Source organism: Gymnoscopelus braueri (genome assembly GCF_963280865.1).
Source record: "Gymnoscopelus braueri genome assembly, chromosome: 15".
NCBI lineage: Eukaryota > Metazoa > Chordata > Actinopteri > Myctophiformes > Myctophidae > Gymnoscopelus > Gymnoscopelus braueri.
In genome coordinates this window covers 38,525,443-38,551,501 of record NC_137620.1, presented here as the reverse complement: position 1 = coordinate 38,551,501, position 26,059 = coordinate 38,525,443, and the positions used below count along the sequence as shown (strand labels likewise).

The window sequence follows — 26,059 nt, the reverse complement described above, 5'->3', positions numbered from 1 at the left end:
GTGCTCTTTTATAATTATGGAAGTTTGGACATTACGGAGATGGGCAGCTTTTGGATGCCCGAGAAATACAAAGACTGGAATACAAAGACTATAGGCTATTTTGAACCGTAAGTCTTGTTTCCCTGGATACAATATATTTAATCCTGGAATCCTGGACTCTAGATATATTATTATAGAGTACTAAAACGTATCTTAGAATTCAGGATTACTTATATTAAGTTGTTGTTGCTGATATTTCAAAATGTCCTGTAATCAACTATTCTGTAACTTCAACTTTTAAACTGATCTTTAGAATCTACTTGCCTTTTTTTCTATTCAGCCCATGATATTTGTAAATGTGGACGGGTATGAGTAAATATTCACACAGTTTACAATTTAAATTAAATTTAACAGGTCAATAAGTTATTTTTATTAGTAGTAGTAGTAAGCTACTGTATTTTTTAAACTGAGCTAGTATATATATATATATATATATATATATACATATACTGGCTGTCAAAATTTCCACAGTGAGTACATAACTACTTTTAGGGTGCGGTCACACCGAACTTTAATTCTACCTATGTGGGCGGATTCTGCCAATGCTTTTCAATAGGAATGGAGCGGTTTGTAGCCATTTGCAGATTTCTGCAAAAAGAAATCCAGGATAGGGTTGTTTAAGCACTCCATGTGTCTCCCGCGGCCGCCCCCTTTACACGATTGGCTGATCAACTTTGAAAGGTAACATGCTGGCTACGCCCCTGTTGCTCATGATTTGTGGGGATGTCTTCTAGACAAACCCAGATCTGTCTGGTAGTTTTGGCTCTCACGTGAGATTACTACACATCAGTTAAACTGACAGTATCTACCCTGCTCTGCTGCCTCATGCTTCTCTCCATCGAGACGAGGGAGCAGGAAATATGTCCGTTCCATATTTCCAAGTCAACATTTGTACTGTGAAATCATCAATGCGGATTTATTTCCATATCTTCCTCCTGGTAACATGGTCCTGCTGCAACACACACGTGAAAGGTAAAGTTAACATTAAATATACAACTTTTAGTAAAAGTACAAAAGTATCTGCATTAAAATATACTTAGTAATAATATATATATATATATATATATCCTATATATATATATATATATATATATATATATATATATATATATATATATATATATATATATATATATATATATATATATACACACACATACATACATACATTTTTGTGTGTATATATATATATTAGGCCCGTAACGATACAGTAACTGCATCGATGCATCGTTTTGAATTTTCAACGATCTACTATATCGATATGCAAACAGCTAAATATCGTATCGTTTGACTTTGAATCGTATCGAATCGTTTTGCAATGCAAATAATCGTATCGAATCGTTCTGCAATGCAAATAATCAATTATATCAATACTAAGTACTTTTAAGAAGAAGAAAAGAGAAAGAGGGGTTTATATCCAGTATCCAGGTATTTATTTTTCACACAGAATTTTTGGGTAAATAAATAGTTACTATATCGATTTTAAATCATTGAATCGAATCGTATCGTTCTAAATTAACCCGTCCTGTATCGTTCATGTATCGTATCGACTAAATCGCTGAATCGAAACGTATCGTATCGTTCTAAATTAACCTGTATCGTTCATGTATCGTATCGACAACCAAGTATCGTGATACGTATCGAATCGTTGTTAAAACGTATCGTTACACCCCTAATATATATATATATATATATATATATATATATATATATATATATATATATATATATACATACACACACATACATACATTTTTGGCTGTTTATTTTGTAATGATATTTGAACTGTGGTGCCACTATATATGCCTATGAATTAAATACCAAGGCCCTCATTGGAAACAAGTCCCCAAGGACTTTTATGAACGGACCTGTTAGACAAAGTATTTTAAATGTAATTGTGCTGTTTTACATTTTTTTGCCTAATAAAATATTCAATCAATCAATACATACATATATACATACATACACACAAAGTAAAATTACAAAAATATTTCAACATTTTTGAAAATAGCCAATACAAGCTCACATTTGAGCTTGTAGATCGGCTATTTTTGAATACCCAAACATAAAATAGGACTTAAACCTGCACTATGTAACTTTCCTCTTCTACCCCGGATTTTAACCTGGTTTCCTGTGCATTGTGTGCAAGTACTGACATTTTTACCGTTGAGCTAATAGAGCCAGCCTGCTTGCTCAGGGGATAAATTTAATGTCAGATCCTGTGTCTAGGTGAGACATGACCTTTGACACAATCTAAATGTCTCAATTGAAGAGCAGGGAGACAAAATACAACCACCCAATTGTATAAGTTATATTGTATTAACATAGCCTACTCTGCCATACAGATTGGACAGAAATACATTTTATTCATTGAAACAAGTTACATAGTGACACTTTAAATGGCTATGTTTCATAGTAAGAGACCAGACCTCTACTTAAGTTTAACAATTTATTGAAACGTAATGAGATGAATGTGGAACGGGATGAGGAACCCAAGGTAGGGCGAGACCAGGGGCAGTCTTTGCACTAGGCAAGGTTAGTCACCATTTTTAGGAAATGTGCCCATAATCAATCGCATGTCTCTGCTTACTCATACAGTTGCAATGAATCAGTTAACATGAGTTTAATAAGGAAGGTTAAGAGAACAGAATAAAGGCAACCGTGGTTCTCAATGTTTTTTAGCTCTGGACCACTAGCATATCTCAGTAAATTATAAAAGTAATAGTAATAATTCACCTCAAATTAACAAGTTGAATTAAGCTCTTAAAGGGATACTTCACTTTAGGGCCGGGGAAACATTTAAAAAATATATTAAAAATAAATGAAAAAAGTAATGGAAAATTCATGGCCCCCTCACGCATTAGAGTGTCCTACTAATGTGTGAGGGGGCCTTTATTTTGCCATAACTTATTTCATTTTTTTTTAATATATATTTTTAATGTTTATTTTATGTGAAAGTGAAGTATCCCTTTGTGACAAATGCACATTATATTATTATATTTATCTGCTTGATCTATGGGTGTTATTTTATACGAGGGATATGTAACATCTGATCTACTTATGCATGTTATTATATACGTGTGATATGTAACATGTTGGACACAATGAGCAAAATGAACATTTCCTATTCACGTGAGGGGTAATGGGTCTGATCAGTGGGTGATTGAATGAGTTGTGCCACCCGACGTTACAAATAGAGGGTGCGGTTCAGGGGGGAGGGGAGCAAACAAACAACCTGTGTAGCAGAAGCGACAGGAGGAAGAGAGGGGAGATCTCCTAGGCGCCAGCGTTACCTGTTTAAGTCATTAAAAGTTTAGACTCGGGTGTAACTAAGCTGCAGCCAAGAATTAAAAGAACGGACGAGCCCTGCGGACAACGGACAGAGTCGTTGCGACGCCGTGGGGAATCGAGTGCTGGTTTTGTGAATGAAACGCCGAGGAGCGGGAGGATTCTGACGGAGCCGCCGCGGTGAGATAAAACCAAGCCTTCTGTTCTGTTGGATTACAATTTACGGGGTACCCCAAACTTAAGTTATCATTTGGATCGCCGGTGCGGAGGACCGTTTACGTTCCGTTTTGGATTAAAGGACATAATAGGCACTCTCGAGGCCGCGGTTACAAGAAGCCGTTCGGACTATAACGTGGGACGTTTGTTATTGTTTGGAAAGCGGGTAACCGACCGTCTGTGCGGCGCTCTGACTATAGTAACTTTTTGTTGTACCTTTGTTTATTGTTTACGGGGGAAGCTGTGATTTGGGTGGGAAGGGGTTGTTGAAAGAAGTACTGTTTTTGTTCATCTGTTTGTTTATTTATTTCGTTTATTAGGGAAAGAGTTAGGGACAGAAGTTGATTTAAAGCCGAAGTGTATTGTTTATTTACCATTTAATTTGTCAATTGTTTATTTTGTGGCTTAATTATTAAATTAATTTCAGTTAAAAACCTGTCGATCCTGTTGATTTTCCTTTAGTTAAGAATTAGCCTCTCAAGGTAAAGGCCGATTGTTACATGTGGTGGCCCGTACGGGGATCGCAGGTTAAAAAGTAAATACGAAAAGCCACAATTTAATAATTGTCATAAAAGGTAAAGTAAATAAAAAAAATACACTGTAAAAAACACAACCGGGGAAAAACGGGGGAAAAAAGGGAAAAGTACAATGGAACACCAGGGGGAAAAAGCAAAACAGGTAGTAGCGGTAACAGCCTACTTTGAGGAAAGTGAGGGCCCTGATTTCACAGTGCAGCAACAATTGGCCTCATTAAAGGACAAGTTGCAAACCTGCAAAAATGAGGTACAGCAGGTCAGGGGTGACTTTGAAGAAGCAATGGAGAGTGGTATTAATAGGGAACTGAGCCTAAGGGGGTACATAGCTCGCAGAATGCTGGAGATGGAGACTCTCGTCGAAACCTCAGTTGAACAACTCAGGAAAGAAGTGACTGAATGTTTTATGAGGAGAGACGAGAGGTGGGACAGTGAAGTGGCGCAGATGAAAAAAATCGGTGCATCACACCTAAGGTCCCAAACTCCACCTAAGCCAGACATTACTTTCTGTGGAGTACGTACTCCTCACGGCAGTCCCACCAGTACTCCTTACCGTCAGCCCGCCGGTGCATCTCAGGGGCCACCCACTATTGCCTCCCATAGCCTGCCTCCCAGCACCTGCTGGAAGAAGGTCCACCGACGAAGCGTCTCCCAACCACTGCCCGACCTGTCGATGGCGCAGCTGTGTGCGGCTGTGCCGGGGTTACCATGGAGGGGTGGTGATGGTGTCACTCTGGGGCCCCGAGCGCGAGATGTCCCACCCGAGGTGGAATGTCTGATCCAGAAGTGGCCGTCGGGGTTAACCCTTGCAGGCCTAGCCAGGGCTCAGGGTGCAGACCCCAGAGTAAGAGATCTAAAGGAACATCTAGACCAGGCCGACCAGCGAGCGGATCGTGTGGGCTATGAGGAAATCCGAGGAGTCCTATACCGAAGGCGACCTTCCAAAGACGGCGGACGGAAATATCAGGTGGTGGTGCCCAACAGCCGGGTCCACTGTGTCCTGGAATATTTCCATGACCGCCCCACGAGTGGTCATCCAGGTCGGCTGAAGACTCTCCTTCGGGTCCTTGAGGTGGCCTGGTGGCCGACGGTCCGCAGACAGGTGTTGGAGTACGTCAAGAGGTGTCACGCTTGTCAGCGATGCAGGCCGGAGAATCGTAAGCCGTTCGTCCTACTACCGCCCACTAAGGCTGACCAGGCAGGAGAGTCCCTGGGGATCGGCTCTGCAGGGCCGTTCCCGGGGAGTAAGAAAGAGAACACCATGCTGCTGGTCACCATTGACTATAACACCCAGTGGGCCATGGTCAAAGAAATTAAACGAAGGGTGGATGTCCCTCACACCAGGCAAGCCAAATACGATAGTGCCTGGCGGAACACGGCCAGTTCCAGCCAGGCGATTTGGTCTGGGCGAGAAAACATTCACTTTCAAAAGCATCAGAAACGGACTCGTCAAAGCTAGTGCCCCCGAAAAGGTCAGGACCAGCTAGAGAACGAGTCAGAGAGGCCCTAAAAATTACCGAGTGAAGTGGGAAGTGTTAAAAAGTGGATACATTTTAATGTGGTCAACCTCAAACCCTCCGTTGGGAGGACTTGGAGAAATAGCTTCCAGCTGGGGGGGGGGGGACTGTGACAAATGCACATTATATTATTATATTTATCTGCTTGATCTATGGGTGTTATTTTATACGAGGGATATGTAACATCTGATCTACTTATGCATGTTATTATATACGTGTGATATGTAACATGTTGGACACAATGAGCAAAATGAACATTTCCTATTCACGTGAGGGGTAATGGGTCTGATCAGTGGGTGATTGAATGAGTTGTGCCACCCGACGTTACAAATAGAGGGTGCGGTTCAGGGGGGAGGGGAGCAAACAAACAACCTGTGTAGCAGAAGCGACAGGAGGAAGAGAGGGGAGATCTCCTAGGCGCCAGCGTTACCTGTTTAAGTCATTAAAAGTTTAGACTCGGGTGTAACTAAGCTGCAGCCAAGAATTAAAAGAACGGACGAGCCCTGCGGACAACGGACAGAGTCGTTGCGACGCCGTGGGGAATCGAGTGCTGGTTTTGTGAATGAAACGCCGAGGAGCGGGAGGATTCTGACGGAGCCGCCGCGGTGAGATAAAACCAAGCCTTCTGTTCTGTTGGATTACAATTTACGGGGTACCCCAAACTTAAGTTATCATTTGGATCGCCGGTGCGGAGGACCGTTTACGTTCCGTTTTGGATTAAAGGACATAATAGGCACTCTCGAGGCCGCGGTTACAAGAAGCCGTTCGGACTATAACGTGGGACGTTTGTTATTGTTTGGAAAGCGGGTAACCGACCGTCTGTGCGGCGCTCTGACTATAGTAACTTTTTGTTGTACCTTTGTTTATTGTTTACGGGGGAAGCTGTGATTTGGGTGGGAAGGGGTTGTTGAAAGAAGTACTGTTTTTGTTCATCTGTTTGTTTATTTATTTCGTTTATTAGGGAAAGAGTTAGGGACAGAAGTTGATTTAAAGCCGAAGTGTATTGTTTATTTACCATTTAATTTGTCAATTGTTTATTTTGTGGCTTAATTATTAAATTAATTTCAGTTAAAAACCTGTCGATCCTGTTGATTTTCCTTTAGTTAAGAATTAGCCTCTCAAGGTAAAGGCCGATTGTTACACCTTTAACAGTCATTATTTAATTTCAAGCTTCTTCCCCCACTCCCAACACAACACAAGTGGTCCCAGGTTGATTCTCAGTCAGGGTGGTGGTCCCTGGTTCACAATCAGTTGATCTAAGTGATACTCTTTACACACCACACACACACACACACACACACACACACACACATTCAGGTCATAGTTCCACATACATTCATAGGTCATAGTTCCTTAGAGCTTGTAGATTGGCAATTTTCCTGTAGCTGAAGTATAAAATTGCATTGTTTCTTTTTTTCTTGTGCCCATATAAGTAAATTCATTCTTTGGAGGCAGGACATTGACACTACATACTACATTGTAATCACTGCTATAGAGTGTAGCTTAATGTTTAAACTGTGAACTTTATCCTCCAAGATCCTTATCCTTTAGGATTATTCCTTTTTAACCGGTTCATGAAAGTCCTTGCGGTCTTGTTTCCAATGAGAAGAGTCTTGCTCAGGGACAAATTTCATTTCATCAACACATATGCTGACCTGGCCTGGAATCGAACCTGGAGCAACCAGGGCCTCTGGCTCCCTAGGCAGGCTCACGAACCATTCAGCTATGGCCGCCCCTGTCCGTGTGTGCTGTCCGTGTGTTAGCAGCTAATCTCCGGCACCGTTGGCCCGGTCGAAATGATAAAAATGCTTAATTCACATTTAGCCTTTATAAAAGTGAAGCTCACAACTTGTCTTCTATTTTCACTATTTGAAACAGGGCTTAAGTTGTTAATTCATAAATGCACATTTTTTCCCTTTTCACTACTGGCTTATACTGTACCTTACATGAAAACATTACCCATATGGGTCCATTTGGTTCCATTAATGTTGCTACAGTAACCGTGGTTATTTTAGTGTTTATTAATTCATTTTTAAACAGGACAGTAATGTTACACTGTGCAGAAATCCAAAATATCCGATCTACTAGCTCACAACACGTCGCAGTGCGACGTGTTGTGAGCTTGTAGATCTGCTATTTTCCTAAAACATGTTTCTGCCCAATCATGGTCTGCCCATGTTAACCTGGTATCGAAAATAACTCCCAAATATGTTAATGTTCCGACTCTTTCTAACTCTCCCATACATCCTTAATTTCATCCCTTCCTCAATTATTTTCTGTTTGTGTTTATTCCAGAATCTACACCCCCAATCAAACCCCCACTCTGTCACCTCATCAATTGCTATCTGTACTTTCTTAATTATATGTTTCATATTCCTTCCCCTTTTCCACAAAGCCCCATCATCTGCAAATAGTGACCTACCTATATATATTCTGGTACCTTAGAGAATACATAATTTATCATCGTAATAAACAATAATGGACTAATAACACTTCCTTGAGGAGTACCATTCCCCACCAAATATTTATCTGACCAGACCCAATCCTTACCTGTATTTTCTCATCAAACAAAATAATCTTTATCCAATTAAAAACCTTACCACCTTGTACAACTTAATTAACAGTCCTTCCTTCCACATCATGTCATAAGCTTTTTCAATATCAAAGAACACTACTACTTTCTTATCTCAGTTTCGAGCCTTAACACTGCATCCATGGTGTTTCTTCCCTTCCTGAAACCACTTTGGCAGCTTGCCAACAAGCCTCTCTTCTCCAGCTCATACAGTATGTTAACCTGTCTGTTACCATCCGCGCCATCATTTTGCATAAATGAGAAGTTAACGCTATTGGCCTATAGCTAGAAGGTTTACAAGGGTCCTTTCCTGGCTTCCTAATCGGGATCACCACTGCTTCCTTCCATACGCTTGGCAACCTTCCCTCCCCCCCACACTCTATTGTACAGTTCTAACAATTTAGACACTCCTCCTTCCCCTACATTTTTTAACATTACATGACTCACCTGATCTTCCCCCGGAGCTGTGGGCTCTCACAAGCTCTCTCCATTGTGATTCTATCATCCATAATCTCCCCTATACCTTCCCTCCTATCTAACACCTGGATACTGACTCATTTTCATTTCTCTTCTTCTTCTTCCACTGTCAGATTATCTTCATATGCACCTTTACAAATGCTTTTGCCATTTTTTCAGCCTTATCTTTATCACATACTGCTGTTTTCTCCTCTAACGTAATCACTGGGTAATCCCACTCCCTTCTATCTCCTCCCATCTTCCTTATCATTCCCCACACTTCTCCCACTGGTGTGGTTCTCCCTATATTATGTATATTGCTGCAAAACAGTCTCCAACTTGCCCTCTTTGTTTGTCTAACTACTCTCCTCACCATTGCCTGTGCCCTCTTATACTCTATCAGACTATGTGTATTATTATTTCTTTTTACTTGCTTAAATGCTTTGTTCCAGGCTTTTACTGCCTGAGAACACTCCTCTGTCCACCATGGAACTAATTTCCTATTTCTCCTATTTTTACTCCTTGGTATAGCTTGACTTGCTGCTGTAACAATTGCTGACGTAACCTTGCAGTTTATTGTCTCCGCCAGGCCGAAAGGCATGGCGAGAGAGTATGTTTTGACCCCTGTCCGTCCGTCCGTGTGTCCGTCCGTGTGTCCTGTCCGTGTGTCCTGTCCGTGTGTTAGCAGCTAATCTCCGGCACCGTTGGCCCGGTCGCTGCGAAACTGTGCACACACACTCCCTGGATGCCAATTCAGATTCTCTGCCCACATTCTCTTTTCACATGGGCCTGCCATAGCGCCGATTTGTGCAAAACCTATTTTATCCCATTACTCCTACAGCTTTTAACCAAACGTCATGCAAATCGGTACACAATATCTCTATAGTCATGTGATCAACCCGGGTCTGTCCGATTTCCCATATTCCATCCTCATTGGCTAAGGTTGGCTTCCAAAGTTTGCAGGATTGGTCCGTTTTGAACAAACTGCCTCAAATCATAAACACAGCTTGCCATTTCCATAAAATTGCACATGCACATTCCCACTAGGCTGAGGAAGAAATGCCACTTGAAAATGTTCAAATCAGCCTCATGGTGGCGCTATAACAGGCCAATTTGCATTTTTAACTATAACTGCACCGATCTGCGTGAAACTTTGCACGCACACTCCCTAGACGCAAAGGAAAAACATCTGCACTGCATTTTTCACATCTGCTTTTTACAGCACCACCAGGAGGCCGACTTAAGTAAAATACATTTTTGGATATTATTCCTTCAGATTCTGTCCAAAAATCACGCAAATCGGTACAGAAAAACGCGGGCAAAAATCATTTATTGTGCGGGCTAAAACTCTTGATTATGCAGGTTAAAATCCTTAATTTTGCTTTGAAATATGCAGTTTTTATGCGGTGAAATTGCCGGAAGTTGTGAAATATGCGGCAATATGCGAAATATTAAAATATGCGGAAAGTTGCGAAAAATGCGAAATACGTGAAAAGTTGTGGAAATATTATGCGGAATTATGCGATGCGAAGCGCATAGTATGCGATGTGCATATTATAAGATGCGATGTGCATATTATAAGATGCGATGCGGATATTATGTGATGCGATGCAGCCTTTTTGAAAAAACATTACCCCCGCATAATTATGCGCCATTTTGCTGATTATGCGGTAAATTATGCGATCGCATAATCGCATTTTTCTGGAGGGTCTAATAGTGTCTTTTAAGGTGCTTGATATAATGTGTGTATATATATATATATATATATATATATATATATATATATATATATAGTGATACGATCGTGGATCGTGATTCTGCCTAAAACAATTGTGATATGATATTTTTGTCATATTGCCCACCCCTATGAATAGTTATATCAGCATGCCCATATATGGGCAATTGAGCATACATGCTATAATATATATGGAGATCCCTGATGTCATCAGTATATATACTGATGACATCAGGGATCTCCATATATGGGAATAAAAGGGACATGGACTGACAGACACACATATCTCCATGTATGGCGCACATCAGTCACATAGCATAGGTGTCGAACTCTAGACTAGTTTTATACAAGGCTACAGGCCACTGTTGTGATATAGGTGATAAGGCTGCCCCCTTTGGGGACGCAGGTAGTTCTAAATAAAGATGGCTGACTGATAACACAAGGTAACACAGGTCTCTCTCTTAATATTGCAAAAAGAAAAAGAAAAACAGGGGCTTCATGCACACCACCGTATCACCAAGGCACCCTCAGTCCAATGGCCTAGTGGAGAAGAGTTAAACACATTTTGTCTTCGCTGACAGGCAGGTGACTGACAATGAGGTGACAACTGACATACTCAGTTCAATTGGGGAAAAGAGAAAAAGAGTTAAGAAACCTCTGACATCTACACTTCATGGAGTAATTTTTTTGTACCTAATTAACCAAATTAATGTAACAAAAACACCCAAAAAGTAACAAACCCGGTAAAAAAAACGCAAACAAACGTGCGTGCACGCCCACGCAAGGAATGCATGCGCGTGTGCATGCGTCCCCTTCGGTTCTAAAATGCCCTCTGTCCTTGCTAGCTACTACCGCCCTGTTTTAGCACAAAAATTTGGTCAAATTTGGTCTACTATGCCACCTGAATGTGGAATGCTCTACCAACAGGCATAAAAAAGTGTGACTCCTTACCCTCCTTCAAAACCGCTCCTTCAGGTGGCTGAAAATTGTAACTGGCCCCTGTAAAAAGTACCCCCCCCCCCCACCCCCCCCCCAACTGTTTACTGTGCATATCTTTCTTTCATATCATGTGTTTGGCATATTATTGTATATTGTCTCGATGAATTGAATGACAGGACCTTACCCAGCCAGCACGCCCACGTGGGTCCCATATGGGTTCAAGGTGGGCTACACCATATGGGCCCCATGTCGGCATGTCAGCGGGATCCACTTGGGTCCCATCTGGGATGCCCATGTGGGCCTTACGTGGGTACTACCTGGGCCCCACATGGGCCCCATGTGGGCTTTTAGGTGGGTTCTACCTGGGCCCCACGTGGGCCCCATGTGGGCTTTAGGTGGGTACTACCTGGGCCCCACATGGGCCCCATGTGGGCTTTAGGTGGGTTCTACCTGGGCCCCACATGGGCCCCATGTGGGCTTTAGGTGGGTACTACCTGGGCCCCACATGGGCCCCATGTGGGCTTTAGGTGGGTACTACCTGGGCCCCATGTGGGCTTTAGGTGGGTACTACCTGGGCCCCACATGGGCCACATGTGGGCTTTAGGTGGGTTCCACCGGGGCCCTAGGTGGGTCCCATATGGTTTCAAGGTGGGCTAAACCATATGGGCCCCATGTCGGCATGTCAGCGGGGTCCACTTGGGTCCCATCTGGGATGCCCATGTGGGCCATACGTGGGTACTACCTGGGCCCCACGTGGGCTCCATGTGGGCTTTTAGGTGGGTTCTACCTGGGCCCTACATGGGCCCCATGTGGGCTTTAGGTGGGTTCTACCTGGGCCCCAGGTGGGCGCCAACTAGGCAAGTCTATGTGGGACCGAGGTGGGTCCCAACTGGGATGCCCATGTGGGCTTTAGGTGGGTTCTACCTGGGCCCCAGGTGGGCCCCAACTAGGCAAGTCTATATGGGACAGAGGTGGGTCCTAACTGGGTTTGTTTGTGCAATGGTTCCTTTGATTTCCAACGTGGGTCCTAATAAGATTTAAATATAAATAAAATAGATTAAGCAGCAAACATGAACCGTGTTAATTCTTGTAAACACACCTAAAATAAAAATTGGGTATAACATTTTACACGTCTTCAGTTTTACCAGGATGAAAATAGACAATATATATTTTGACAAATTTATTAAAAACAATATTACAAGATAATGAAAATACAATGAAAATACAAATGGAAATAAATATAGCAGTAGTGTAAAGGTGCAGGAAGAGAAGGCACACACATTACACGTGCAAGTGTACATACAGTATATACATAAAATCACAAAAATGCAACATAATATTCTGACAATGCTCCACAGAGACTATTAACAGAAACAAAATATAAGAATAAAAATCACACCCTGTGTGAAGTGGGCGGTGTCTTGCTAGCTAATCACAATACTGAATGGAGTCAACCAATCATGTACAAAAGATAAATACATTTATTGAAACACTCTTTATGATGGACGAAACCATAACTTGAAAAAAACAAATTTATGTTTTTTTTCAAGTTATGGTTGCTTATATAGGGCTATGCACATGTGTCATGTGACACTGGCCAATCACAGTCCTGAATAGACTGTGATTGGCCAATCACAGCGCAGGATAATTGTACAAATTTCCTGGGCCCAGATCACAGCGCAGGAAAATGTACATTTTTCCAAATCTCACTTATAGGGGCGGTTTCACCGCCCAAAAATGGTGTATAAGAGGTGCATCAAAAACTTCAATTGTCCATGTAACAGGGCAGAGGGATTCTGAGATCCAGTTTCATGTTGCAGATGAATCTGGGCCCTATGTGTACGTGGGTGTCTCTTGAGCCTTTCTGTTTAAATCCCCAGTGACAGAACCAACCAAGTATTGTGCTGCTAAGGGGAGAGAAAGAGAGACAGAGACTTTGTCTACTGGGGTGGTGCATCATCCAGTTGTGGAAGCTGTCGCTGAGCTCAAACTCTGTTTCCACCTCTATCACGAGCCCCAGTGAACCACTTGGAGAGAGCCTTCTTCTGCATCCTTGTGTTCTTCAGTCCTCCTAATAGAAATGACAAGAAGCCAACTGTTAGAAATTATAGAATTATGAAACTTTCCATTACTGTATATACTGGTATACATCAAATGTGTTGCCAAATTACATTTAAAGTTAGACAGATAAAGGAAAATTAATCACACACACACACACACACACACACACACACACACACACACACACACACACACACACACACACACACACACACACACACACACACACACACACACACACACACACACACACACACACACACACACACACACACACACAATGATTCACCAAGACAAGCAGGAAGAATGCCCAAACTGAGCAGCATAAAACAGCATGAAAATAAAGTTTAGCTTGAGAACAGAGTAATGCACAATCTACTACTTAAAGAGATCAGTACTGCATTTAAATATTTACTTACTTAGTTATGAAAGCAGAAATCCATCACAAGGCAATCCTCCTCTCTGCTTTGCTCCTTGAGTCCTTTGTCAGTTTAAATTTGAATTTAGTGGACAAACAGAGAGGGCCTTTAGGACCCAAAGCAAGCAGGACCTTTAGCTGTCCTTAGAAATGCCTGAGCAAATAAACAATAAATAAATAACAATAAAATACTAACTGAAAACTAAATACAATGGCCTTGCCTGTCTTAAGTAAAGTGTGTAATACTGCATTAAAGCAAACATCACCAGCCTTTATAAACATAACCTGTGCGGATGTAAACATTCGGCTTTCTAAATGAACACCCGAGCTCTCTCTCTCTCTCTCTCACACACACACACACACACACACACACACACACACACACACACACACACACACACACACACACACACACACACACACACACACACACAGCTCTGTTTAACACAATGCTGTACCCCCTCCAACTGTACTTCTTGTTTTCATTATGTTTTAAAAAAAGACTCTCTGTCTTTCTAAAAGGAAGATATGTGTGTCCCCACTGCTGCCTAAGCCAAGAAACAAGGCTTTACAAAAAATATAACTAACTGAAACAGGATTGTGTATTTTCAAAGTTAACTAAAACAATCTATCTGAAAAAGAGCTTGTAGATCGGCTATTTAAAAAAAAACGTTTCTGACTAATCCATATCATAATAAAAAATTAAAACTAAACTTTAAAGAAATAAATAAACTAAACCACCCACCCCTCCAAACCCAGACTAGTCTGGCATGCCTTGAAGTGATAATTTGAATACCCATTGTTCCATTGTTGCTATCTGTGTGTGACCCCCACAGGGTCACACTCAGATAGGGCCATTAACAGGCAGTCAGGGGGAGGGGATTTAGTCTGGACTTGAACTGGAGAATACAAATGTAGTTTGACTTGAAGCAGCACATGTAACTGAAATAAAGCAGAAAGCTCTGAATCCACAAGCTTATGAACAAATTGTATTATTATTGCTCCCTATCACAAACGACACATTTATACTTGCTAAAATCTAAGAAAAAGTGAGTTGGGCTTTAACCCCTTAAACCCTTAGTAAACTTGTACTTGGTCTGCTCTTTTTCCCCTCTCTACACCAAACCTCTTTGCCAAAAATAGCCGATCTACAAGCTTGAGCTTGTAGATTGGTTTATTAGCCAGGGATCCTTTAAATGGTTACCAGTTAAACGGTTAACAGTTAAACAGTTAACCTGCCATGGCCATCTCTAATAAATAAAAACAAATACTTAAATACTTAAAAATACAATGTAATGTCCAATCTGTATGGTAGAGTATGTTCATACAATATAATTTATACTATATATATAATTGGGGTGGTTGCATTTAGTCTCCCTGCTCTTCTATTGAGACATTTCGATTGTGTCAGAGGTCATGTCTCACCTAGACACAGGATCTGACACAAATTCTGACCTGATGGTCAAGATTGAAATCATCCCCTGAGCAGACAGGCTCTATCTTAATGGTAAAATATGTCAGCATTTGTGCAGGAAACTGGGTTAAAATCTGGGGTAAAAGAGGAAGATATAGTACAACTTAAAATGGGGTTGAATAGTTTGTCCGTCTTTGTGAGCTTGTAGATTGGCTGTTTTTGGCATTAGTGTTTAGTTTGGCAGTGGTAAAACAAAAAACAAAAACAAATCTGTTTACACATTATACGATTTATAGTGAGTGATTGAGTGCGCGTGTGTGTGTGTGTGTGTGTGTGTGTGTTCCAACCCATGCCCAGTTAGCCCATATGTACATGTCAGTTAGCCAGCAGTTAACCAGTCACACCACGTGGGAATCACATGGGCTTCCCCGCTTCCAACCCATACCGGTTAGCCCACATGCAGACCACGCGGGAACCACGTGGGCTTGCCCGCTTCCAACCCATGCCGGTTAGCCCACATGCAGCCCACGCGTGAACCACGTGGGCTTGCCCGCTTCCAACCCATGCCGGTTAGCCCACATGCAGCCCACGCGGGAACCACGTGGGCTTGCCCGCTTCCAACCCATACCGGTTAGCCCACATGCAGCCCACGCGGGAACCACGTAGGCTTGCCCGCTTCCAACCCATGCCGGTTAGCCCACATACAGCCCACGCGGGAACCACGTGGGCTTGCCCGCTTCCAACCCACGCCCAGTTAGCCCACATGCAGCCCACGCGGGAACCACGTGGGCTTGCCCGCTTCCAACCCATGCCGGTTAGCCCACATGCAGCCCACGCGGGAACCACGTGGGATTGCCCGCTTCCAACCCATGCCGGTTAGCCCACATGCAGCCCACGCGGGAACCACGTGGGTTTGCCCTCTTCCAACCCATGCCGGTTAGCCCACATGCAGCCCTCGCGGGAACCACGTGGGCTTGCCCGCTTCCAACCCATGCCGGTTAGCCCACATGCAGCCCACGCGGGAACCACGTGGGCTTGCCCGCTTCCAACCCACGCCCAGTTAGCCCACATGCAGCCGACGCGGGAACCACGTGGGCTTGCCCGCTTCCAACCCATGCCAGTTAGCCCACATGCAGACCACGCGGGAACCACGTGGGCTTGCCCGCTTCCAACCCATGCCGGTTAGCCCACATGCAGCCCACGCGGGAACCACGTGGGCTTGCCCGCTTCCAACCCACGCCCAGTTAGCCCACATGCAGCCCACGCGGGAACCACATGGGCTTGCCCGCTTCCAACCCATGCCCAGTTAGCCCACATGCAGCCCACGCGGGAACCACGTGGGCTTGCCCGCTTCCAACCCACGCCCAGTTAGCCCATATGCAGCCCACGCGGGAACCACGTGTGCTTGCCCACTTCCAACCCACGCCCAGTTAGCCCACATGCAGCCCACCTGGGACCCTCATAATTTGCCCAGTTCAAGCCCATGCCCACTTGGTACCCAAGTAGCCCGCATTGGGCCCATATGGGTCCCACGTGGGCGTGCTGGCTGGGTAATGGTAACAAGCCCTGAGGGCTTATCTGAGTCATCCTTTTAGCATTCTTCTTTATAAATCTGTGCCACCGTGCCTTGTTTTTGCTAACTGTATTCAATGAATCAAACTTTTTTTTTTAATATACATTCATTTTATTTGAATTCATTCTTATGTGTTAATCATATGTAATTGTGTTCATTTTGTGTCATTGCTGACCTTTGCATTGTCTTGTCTTTATTATTGTTTTAATGTATGCACATCGAGTCTGCACTTGTCATATGAAATGTGCTATATAAATAAATGTAACCTGACTTGACTTTTCATAGTTTTTGGAAGCCCTTCCCTTCACTGTTCTTTATCATTGTTGTATTTTGAAATGACATTTTGATATAATCCTGATAAAACACACACAACCAACCAGGTTGGGGCATGTAACGAGGAGAGGAATGTTCAGTATGTCACAGAACAAGCTCAAACCGATATCCGTAACTATGGCCTGGTTTCTAACAGGGCCAAAGAAAAACAACGCAATGCAACACATAATGTACCATTAGAACACAAACACACACACACAACACATATCATAAGAACACAAACACACAAACACAACACATTTCATAAAAACACAAACACACAACACATGCCATAAGAGCACAAACACACAACACATACCATAAGAACATGTGTGGCAACTTCTGTCAAGGAAAGCACAGTTGTTGGCAGAGTGTGACTTTGAACTCAGATAACCCTTTCAGTCATAAAACACTCACTCAGAGGCAAAGCGTAAGGCTGCTTGCACAATAATGCAATAGAGAGGAGTCTGTTAACCTTAATAACTAATGAATTAATGCTGAAATGAAATATGATGAGTATAATGGATGAAAATAACGCTAGGTGAGCTACTTTTTTTCAGTGGGTCAAGGCATTAAGTGTCAGGGCTGAATTTCTGTCCCAGTCTAGCCCCTACTGTTATGTGGCGTCTGGACTCACAAGCCAGTCCCTGAAATGCTTCACCCTACTGGTGAGAATGAAGGGAGGGAGGGCATTCCATGACATGCTGCATGCAATTTCCATATCTCCATGATATTTACGCACAAAGCGTCGCCTGACCGTGTTATAATTTTTTATCAATGAAAGTGACATTGTGCATTTCAACGTGTTGCGTACATTCAGTACAGTGTTGCGTTCTACCAAGTCAGGGTTTGTCTGTCTGTGAGGGAAGGGAGTAACTTGAATTTGTAGCTTGCAGTCTCTGAGACTGATCACCAGCTGCTGTGTAAGGTTTCAGGTGCCCAAGAGAGTCAGATCATTACTATTATTTTTTAATTCATTTTAACCTTAATGTTTACAGTCGAATATTTGTTTATTTTAAATGTTAACGTTTCTTTTACCAAAAAAATCCCAAATTTGAATCACATCACTCAAAGCGGCAAAAGATATTTCACTTTGACCAGCACAAATGTAAAAATGTTAACTGTACGTTGCAGAAACATGATTTGTTTTTTTGTTTGTTGTTAATGTTTTTGGACCAATCTCATCCAAATTAGTTACACATGATCTCAGACTTCATGTCACAATGTAATTGGCTTGCATAATTAGTGGGAGGGGCCGTTTAAAAAAAAATCCATATATCATGAACATGATCCAATTAACCCAAAGACAGACAGACAGACAGACACAGAGATCTCCATATATGGGCATAAAAGGGACAGCACTACACTCCCTCGGGTCTCCAGAGATACACACGGCAAGGTTGATGTTGATCAGTTGGACAAATCTCGAGATATGCGGTAGACAGACAGACAGAGACAGACAGACAGACAGACAGACACAGACAGACAGACAGACAGACAGATTCCGTACATTTATAGATCGGAACACGCAGCCCTTGCTTATACCCGTTCTATCCATATACAGGATTTGTGGATTTATAGTTATCTTTGGAGAACAGCTTATCTGACCGACTCCCTCGGGTCCTCTGCGATTTGATTCACACGCCAAGTTTGAAGTCGATCGGTCAGGCTGTTCTTGAGGTACACACAGAGATTTGCATAATTTACAGAGAGATATGTGAAATATGAGTGGAGGTACGGTACTTCTTTGGCCTACTGTGCACAATACATTTGGCGCTGATCAGTCTGAGATTATGTGGACACACACACACACACACACACACACACACACACACACACACACACACACACACACACACACACAAGTAGTAGTAAAGGGCACTTCGGTAGCTAAATGCTAAGCTAACAACATGCTAACATGCTAATTGTGTTAGCATCCGCCATTTTGTTTTTAGTGACGTCATCATTAGGGGGCGTGCCCAGGCATGCCCGGACATGTATGACCCCCCTGCTGTGTGGAGGGGGGAGTGGAGGGGTGGCTTTGGCATCCCCTGCTGGGGAGGGGATGAAGTAGTTAGGATGGGTGGGTTTGGCATGGGGATGGCCTTAAAACAGTTTTTTCATCGACCTATCATATGTGGTAGCGTCATAAAGGGGAGTAGGTAAGTGTATATATATATATATTGACCCTATTCGCAGTACCTCCATCAGTTAACGTATGCGGCCAGTTCAGCTTTTTCTCCGGACATCATCGCATCATTCGTCCCCCTGATTTTCTCGTCATGGCAGAGGTTAATTCTCGAGGTATGTCGCCTAGTACACCTACTTTTTATACCGAAAAGAATGTTGCGGATAGCTTGGATCACATGCGTGCGCCTAAGAAGAGGAGTTGCTGTAGACGGAGGATTGATTATACGACATCTCTAGAGAATATAGACGGGTAGGTTACCCTGATAGAATATTTGGATGGGTAATATCATATAACGTATATATTTAGATTGTAATGTATGTGTTTTTATGCATTCTATACACAGGAGACTAGCAGACGATGTATGTACAGCATGTTTAAACAGACTGTTGAATGTAGCTGAGGAGTTAGAGGGAGAATCAAATAGTGATACATACAGAGGCCGGTTTTTCACAGTGCTCTGTAGGATAGGATCACTGCTAGTATGTTTACCACTCTTCGCATGCCTGGGGGTGAATGCGTCTGACGCCGAAGATACATCAGCATAGATAGGGTGAAAATAAAAAATACTACACAATCATAATAGTAGTGTATATATATATAACGTATGTCATTCCAAGTACTTTATTCTAATATTCGTTGTTTTTTTTTTTTGTTGTTTTTTTTTTTTTTTGCTTTCTTTTCTTTAGCATCTCTCTCTGCGAACTATCTACCACTGAAGACCTCTACGGATCATTTTGTGACCCCGCCGAATGAGGATGCTATATGTTCCATTGATATCTGCACGTCATCAACTGCTAACGACGATGCCAACACTTGGTTAAATACAGATTATGCTGAGAATCTAGGGGCTCAATACCTTACATTCCTATCCGTGGTGGATACATCTCTCGAACTGCAGCCTGTTGCTGTATCTACCCCAGAGAGGGACTGGTCTATAGTGCTACCCCCCATCGATGAGAGCCTAAACCCTGATGATGTGGACATTTTAAAGACGGTTCTATGTCTATGTATCCAGAGAGTGTTGACTCGTATGTTAGGGGCTGAATGTCACGGATGTCGTGTAGACCACCCCAGTCAACTCCAGCATAGTTGTCTGTATGAGCCTGGGCTTTTTTATTATCAGAGATGTTATGATGCTATATGTGATGCGTTGTTCACCCCTACATTACCCCTGTGCTTTAGCATATGCCTTACAGACAATCCGTGGGAAAACAGTGATACCACCCAGACTCCTAGGGGCTGCTGAGGTCATAGCCAGTGATCTGCGTAGTGAGCCGTACATCATAGAGAAATTAACAGATGTTACACAATTTATAAATGGTTCGGACACTGCTCGAACACTTCATAGGAGTGCGGATATATGGGCTGGTTGTGAGTCAGCCTCTAGCAACGGGGTCATTGATGCTGTGTGACTATGGTGTTATTTTGGATGTAGTGTAAAACTGTTTCATATATGTGTGTTTTTTCTTTTCTTTTGGGGAATAAAAACTATATGTTATTACACTAAATGGTCATTGATGTTCATGGTGGTATGATGGAAGGAGCTTTACAGAAGATATATTATGATGCGGGTAATCCTGGGGGGTTAGGAGGGGTATCCAGGTTGATTACAGCGGTTAAAACAGAGGATGGCATTACCCCTAAAATATCAGAGGTTAAAGCTTGGCTAGAGAAACAAGATGTCTACACCCTTCACGCTCCAGCTGCAAAGTATTTTAAGAGAAACAGGGTGTTTGTCAGTGGTATGGATAAACAATTTCAGGCCGATCTAGTGGAGATGGGGGAATATTCTAAAGAAAATGATGGAGTACGTTATCTTTTAACATGCATAGATGTATTTTCAAAATATGCATGGGTTAGGCCTTTACATAATAAGACAGGGGCATGTGTCGCAGAAGCCTTTAAAGGCATTTTGAGCGAGGGGCGGGTCCCTCAAAAATTACAAACGGATGCTGGAAAGGAATTCTATAATAAGACATTTCAACAATTGATGAGTGACTATGATATTAAGCATTTCTCAACGGGTAATGAAACAAAAGCTAGCATTGTGGAGCGTTTTAACCGTAGTTTTAAGTCAAAGATGTGGCGATACTTGACATCGGTCAATTCACGGAGATATATACCAGTACTCCAACAGTTAGTTGAAGCGTATAACGGTTCATACCATAGGTCCATCAAAATGACCCCTGCTACAGTTAATAAGGATAATGAACATGTAGTATTCAACAACCTATACAGATCTAAGAATAAGTATACGATTAAATTTAAATATAGCGTAGGGGATACTGTACGGATATCCAAACATAGGGGTGTATTTAGGAAAGGATACGAACAAACATTTACAGATGAATTCTTTAAAGTAAAAGAATGTGTCCATAGGACACCCCCTGTATACAAGTTGCAAGATACAGCGGACGAGGACATACAGGGTACATTTTATGAAAAGGAGCTCCAGAAAGTTATTATAGATGAAAATAAAGATTTTAAAATAGAAAAGATATTAAAAAAGAAGAAGAGGGGAGGGCAGAAAATAGTATTAGTGAAATGGCTAGGATGGGCTGATAAGTTCAACTCTTGGATACCTGAAACTCAAATTATTGATCTAGCATAGAAGATTGTCATCATATGAATCCTTTTTAAAAGCAGTGTGCATAGAATATATATGTTCATAACGGATCAGTAGGTTGAGTAGCATACAGAGGTGTATATACACGATGGATGGTCAAGGGTTCTATATAACCCTCCCCAGTAATGCATCTATTGATGTATATCCGAATAATAAGATATGGCATTATAGAACCAAACTATCAAAACCTATTACCCTCAAAGAACCTTACGAAGTGGGTTTAATCGAGTTACAATACCCTCGCAATTGGAATAGTTTCCCTGAGGAGGATGGTTGGATAAGCATTATTGACAGTAAATCCAATGGCGCTGGCCCAGTGTTAATATTACCCCAGGGGGTATATGGTAGTGTAAATAAGATTATTAAGGAGATAAATATTTTGTTACACGGAGATAGTAGTACAAAGAGGTTAACCATACTGTATAATGTTATAAAAAACAGGGTATTTTTTAGCTCAACTGAAGGAGGATTGTGTGTCGTGTTTAGAGGCCGTCTGGCAATAATTCTAGGATTTAAACCGGGGGTTCCTTTTGAAATACCTACATCAAAAGAGGCAAAACGGGTAGCTCCACACCCTGCAGATATATACGGTGGATGCTATAATATATATGTCTATACAGACATTGCGGATTATCAGTTAGTGGGTGACAGTTATGTTCGTCTTTTGAGAAGTATAAATATCACAGACGAAACCAAAGACATGCCACATAGTGTGTACGACAAGCCGCATTACACCGCTTTATCCAGATCTACGATAGGAGATATCGAGATATCCTTAAAGACCGATCAAAATCTATATGTGCCGTTTACATACGGAAAGGTGATTGTTAAATTACACTTTAGACCTATTAGACATAGATCATAATGAGAGGGTCTCCTCACATTAGTAATGATGGGCGTTATATGGCATATTATACAAATCAAGCAGGATCGGGATTACCGGGGTTTACGGGTTCTGTTACTCAATATGGATCGGGGCTGGGCGGTATGTTTAGAAGCCTTTTCCGGTTTGCTATGCCCCTTTTAAAGAGTGGATTCAGTATAGCTAAGCCTCATCTGAAAACAGCTGCTAAGAGTTTTGTAGGTGATGTGGTTACCCATGTTATGAACAGACCTTCAAGGCAGAAGCAGGAGGGGTCAGGTTTAATGTATCATAATAGGAGAGGGATTAAACGACCCCCGAGATCCCATTCTCATGGGCGTGTCCTGAAGCGTGAGACATATAAAAGACCCAGGATGACACAAAAAAAGAAGACAAAGGCTAAACGACGTGTCAGAAGGATCACTAAACCATCAAGCAGAGACATCTTTTAACCCTGATCCTACATCCATCATGTCGCTGGTCCATAACATGTCTGAAGAATGCGTTAAAAGTGAACTGGACCTATTCACAGTACCGATGACCCAGACTTCTATAGATAGAAACACATACCTTCAGATAAATCCGGTGTCGGCCATCAGCGATACATCTCCAATAGAATTTTATATCACCGGCTCATCTGAGGACTATATTGACCTGAATAATACATATATACATATTCAAGCTAAAATCAGCAATGCAGATGGAACGGACCTGGCTGCTGATGCCGATGTAGGATTTGTTAATTACCCGGGGTGTTCATTATTCTCGCAGGTTGATATCATGCTTGGGGATACACTCATTACACATTCGTCTAACACATATCCGTACAGGGGCGTGATAGAATGTCTATTAAATTACGGTGAGGAGGCGCTAACCAGCCAGTTCGGAAGTGGACTTTTTATTAAAGACACCGCGGGGCACATGGATGTCACTAATCCTGCAGGGGATAACAAGGGTTTGACCAAGAGAGCATCATATACTGCAGAGAGCAGAACAGTGGATATAATAGCCCCGATTCATTCGGATATGTTTTTTCAGGAAAAACTGCTGATATCCGGTGTTGACATTAAAGTTAAATTCATCCGTGCTAAAGATGAATTCTGTCTGATGGCTACAAGTACAGTTCTTGTCCCTGTTGCCCCTACTATTAAAATCTTTTCGGCCAGTCTTTATATAAAGAAAGTAACGGTGGCTCCTGGGGTGCGATTGGCACACGCCAGAGCAATCACTCAAACAAATGTAAAATATCCTATTGATAGAGTGTGTTTAAAAACTGTTTCTGTGCCTAATGGGTCTAGGGTTTTTAATCAGGAGAACTTATTTTTAGGCGTAGAACCTAAATTCATCGTAATCGCTTTTGTAGATCATGAAGGTTTTACAGGTGCTTACGGTAAGAATCCATTCAATTTTGCGAATTACAATTTGGAATTCTTAAATCTACTTGTAGATGGTCAATCATTCCCCGGGAGACCATTTCAACCAAATTACGACGACGGGCTGTATGGCCGTGAATATTATCAGATGATACAAGCTACAGGGCGTCAGCTGAAAGATAGAGGATTGATTATTAACCGTAAGGATTTTGGTAGCGGATATGCGCTATACTGTTTCAACCTAGCCCCTGACGAAAGCTGTGGTCAACATGTGTCGTTAATCAGATCGGGTAATGTCCGTATGGAAGTTAGATTCAGGGCTCCTTTACCGCACACGCTCAATATGATATGCTATGCGATTTATGATTCAGTTATTGAAATCTCGAACCGTAGACAGGTCTTAACAGATTATTATTGAGTATTATCCTATACCAATATGAATACGATAGAGTTAACAAGCGTTCTTAAAAAGAAGGTTAGGAAAAACATACATTTCATGGGTGTGTTAGCATCTGACCAACTCCCAGATAATATCAGCCATACACCAGCTATGGCTATTGTTAATACTCAGCCATCATCGATGCCTGGGTCCCATTGGTTAGCCGTTTATATCACAGATGATAGATGTGGTTATTTTTTTGATTCATACGGACACTCACCTGTGTACCCTAGATTCCCAAAAGATATAAATATCTTTCTTCAGAAGAATTGTGTGAATGTATTCTATGCTACAAGACAGGTTCAGGATGATATGTCCACCACCTGTGGTGAACATTGTGTATTTTTTCTATGTCACATACAAAAGGGGTACTCTTTTCAAAAAGTGATGAACATGTATGGACATAATTTACATTGTAATGATGCCATGGTATGTACGTTTGTTAGTAGAATTCGCGCTATGATATGTAAATACCATGATTTTACCTGTGTCCAATGTGTACAATATGTCAACCGGTGAATATGATGTATGAAAATTATATATTTTTCTTTTAATTTTTTTTTGTAAAAGTGATGTAAAATGATGTATGCATATATGATCTGCAGCAATGAAATAAATACACTGATATTAATTATTTCTAATGTGTCAACTTTTATTTTTGTTGTTACACAGGAAAATACACATACAGACAATCAATATACAATGAAATGAAATCATATCATGTATACATTCATGGTGATTGATGTACAAATCATGTCGTCATACAGTGAAAAATATATAACAATATAACAATAAGACAATAAAACAATAAATCAATAAAACAATAAAATGAAAAAAAAAAAGATAAACAAGAACAAATCAATGATAGTCTACCCATTTTGGTGAAGGGGTATAATGGGCCTGACGTCTACCCTTGACTCTTTTCACGGGTGTGTAATCCTCACTAATATCAGAAGACCTTTTAGTATGAGAGATATCATCACTAATATCAGAAGACCTTTTAGTATGAGAGATATCGCCTCTTTTTATATCATTAATAGACTGTCTGATCATGTTGTTAGGGACTCCGGACAGGGGTACATTCAGGACAGCCATTTTTTTCAGAAACACTGACCACCCGGGGGGTCTTCTATCAACAGACACATTATGATGTGAGGTTATGTGCTTTAGTAGATCAAAAAGATGAGTACCTTTTAAAATACCTCCATCAATGATTATTTCCCCGTGAGGCGTCCATGATATATCGTTTTTAAAATGAGATAGAGTGTCAAATATATGCATAGCGTTCTTTTTATTCTTAACAGGCATGTGATTTGTAATTTCCTTTAAAACAGTGTCTTCCTGGGGTGTGATGATATTAGTGAGGATTACACACCCGTGAAAAGAGTCAAGGGTAGACGTCAGGCCCATTATACCCCTTCACCAAAATGGGTAGACTATCATTGATTTGTTCTTGTTTATCTTTTTTTTTTTCATTTTATTGTTTTATTGATTT

At 41.8% G+C, this 26,059-nt stretch overlaps 1 protein-coding gene across 1 annotated transcript in view; it reads left to right on the top strand.

Moving 5' to 3' along the window:
- Positions 1–877: 877 nt before the first annotated feature.
- LOC308101187 (uncharacterized protein) overlaps positions 878–26,059 on the top strand; it is a 40,300-nt gene continuing 15,118 nt past the window's right edge. The window contains exon 1 of the mRNA XM_080450572.1: positions 878–1,011. Within this exon, the coding sequence (XP_080306698.1) occupies positions 900–1,011 (112 nt within the window). The 5' untranslated portion in view covers positions 878–899. The remainder of the gene's footprint in view (positions 1,012–26,059) is intronic.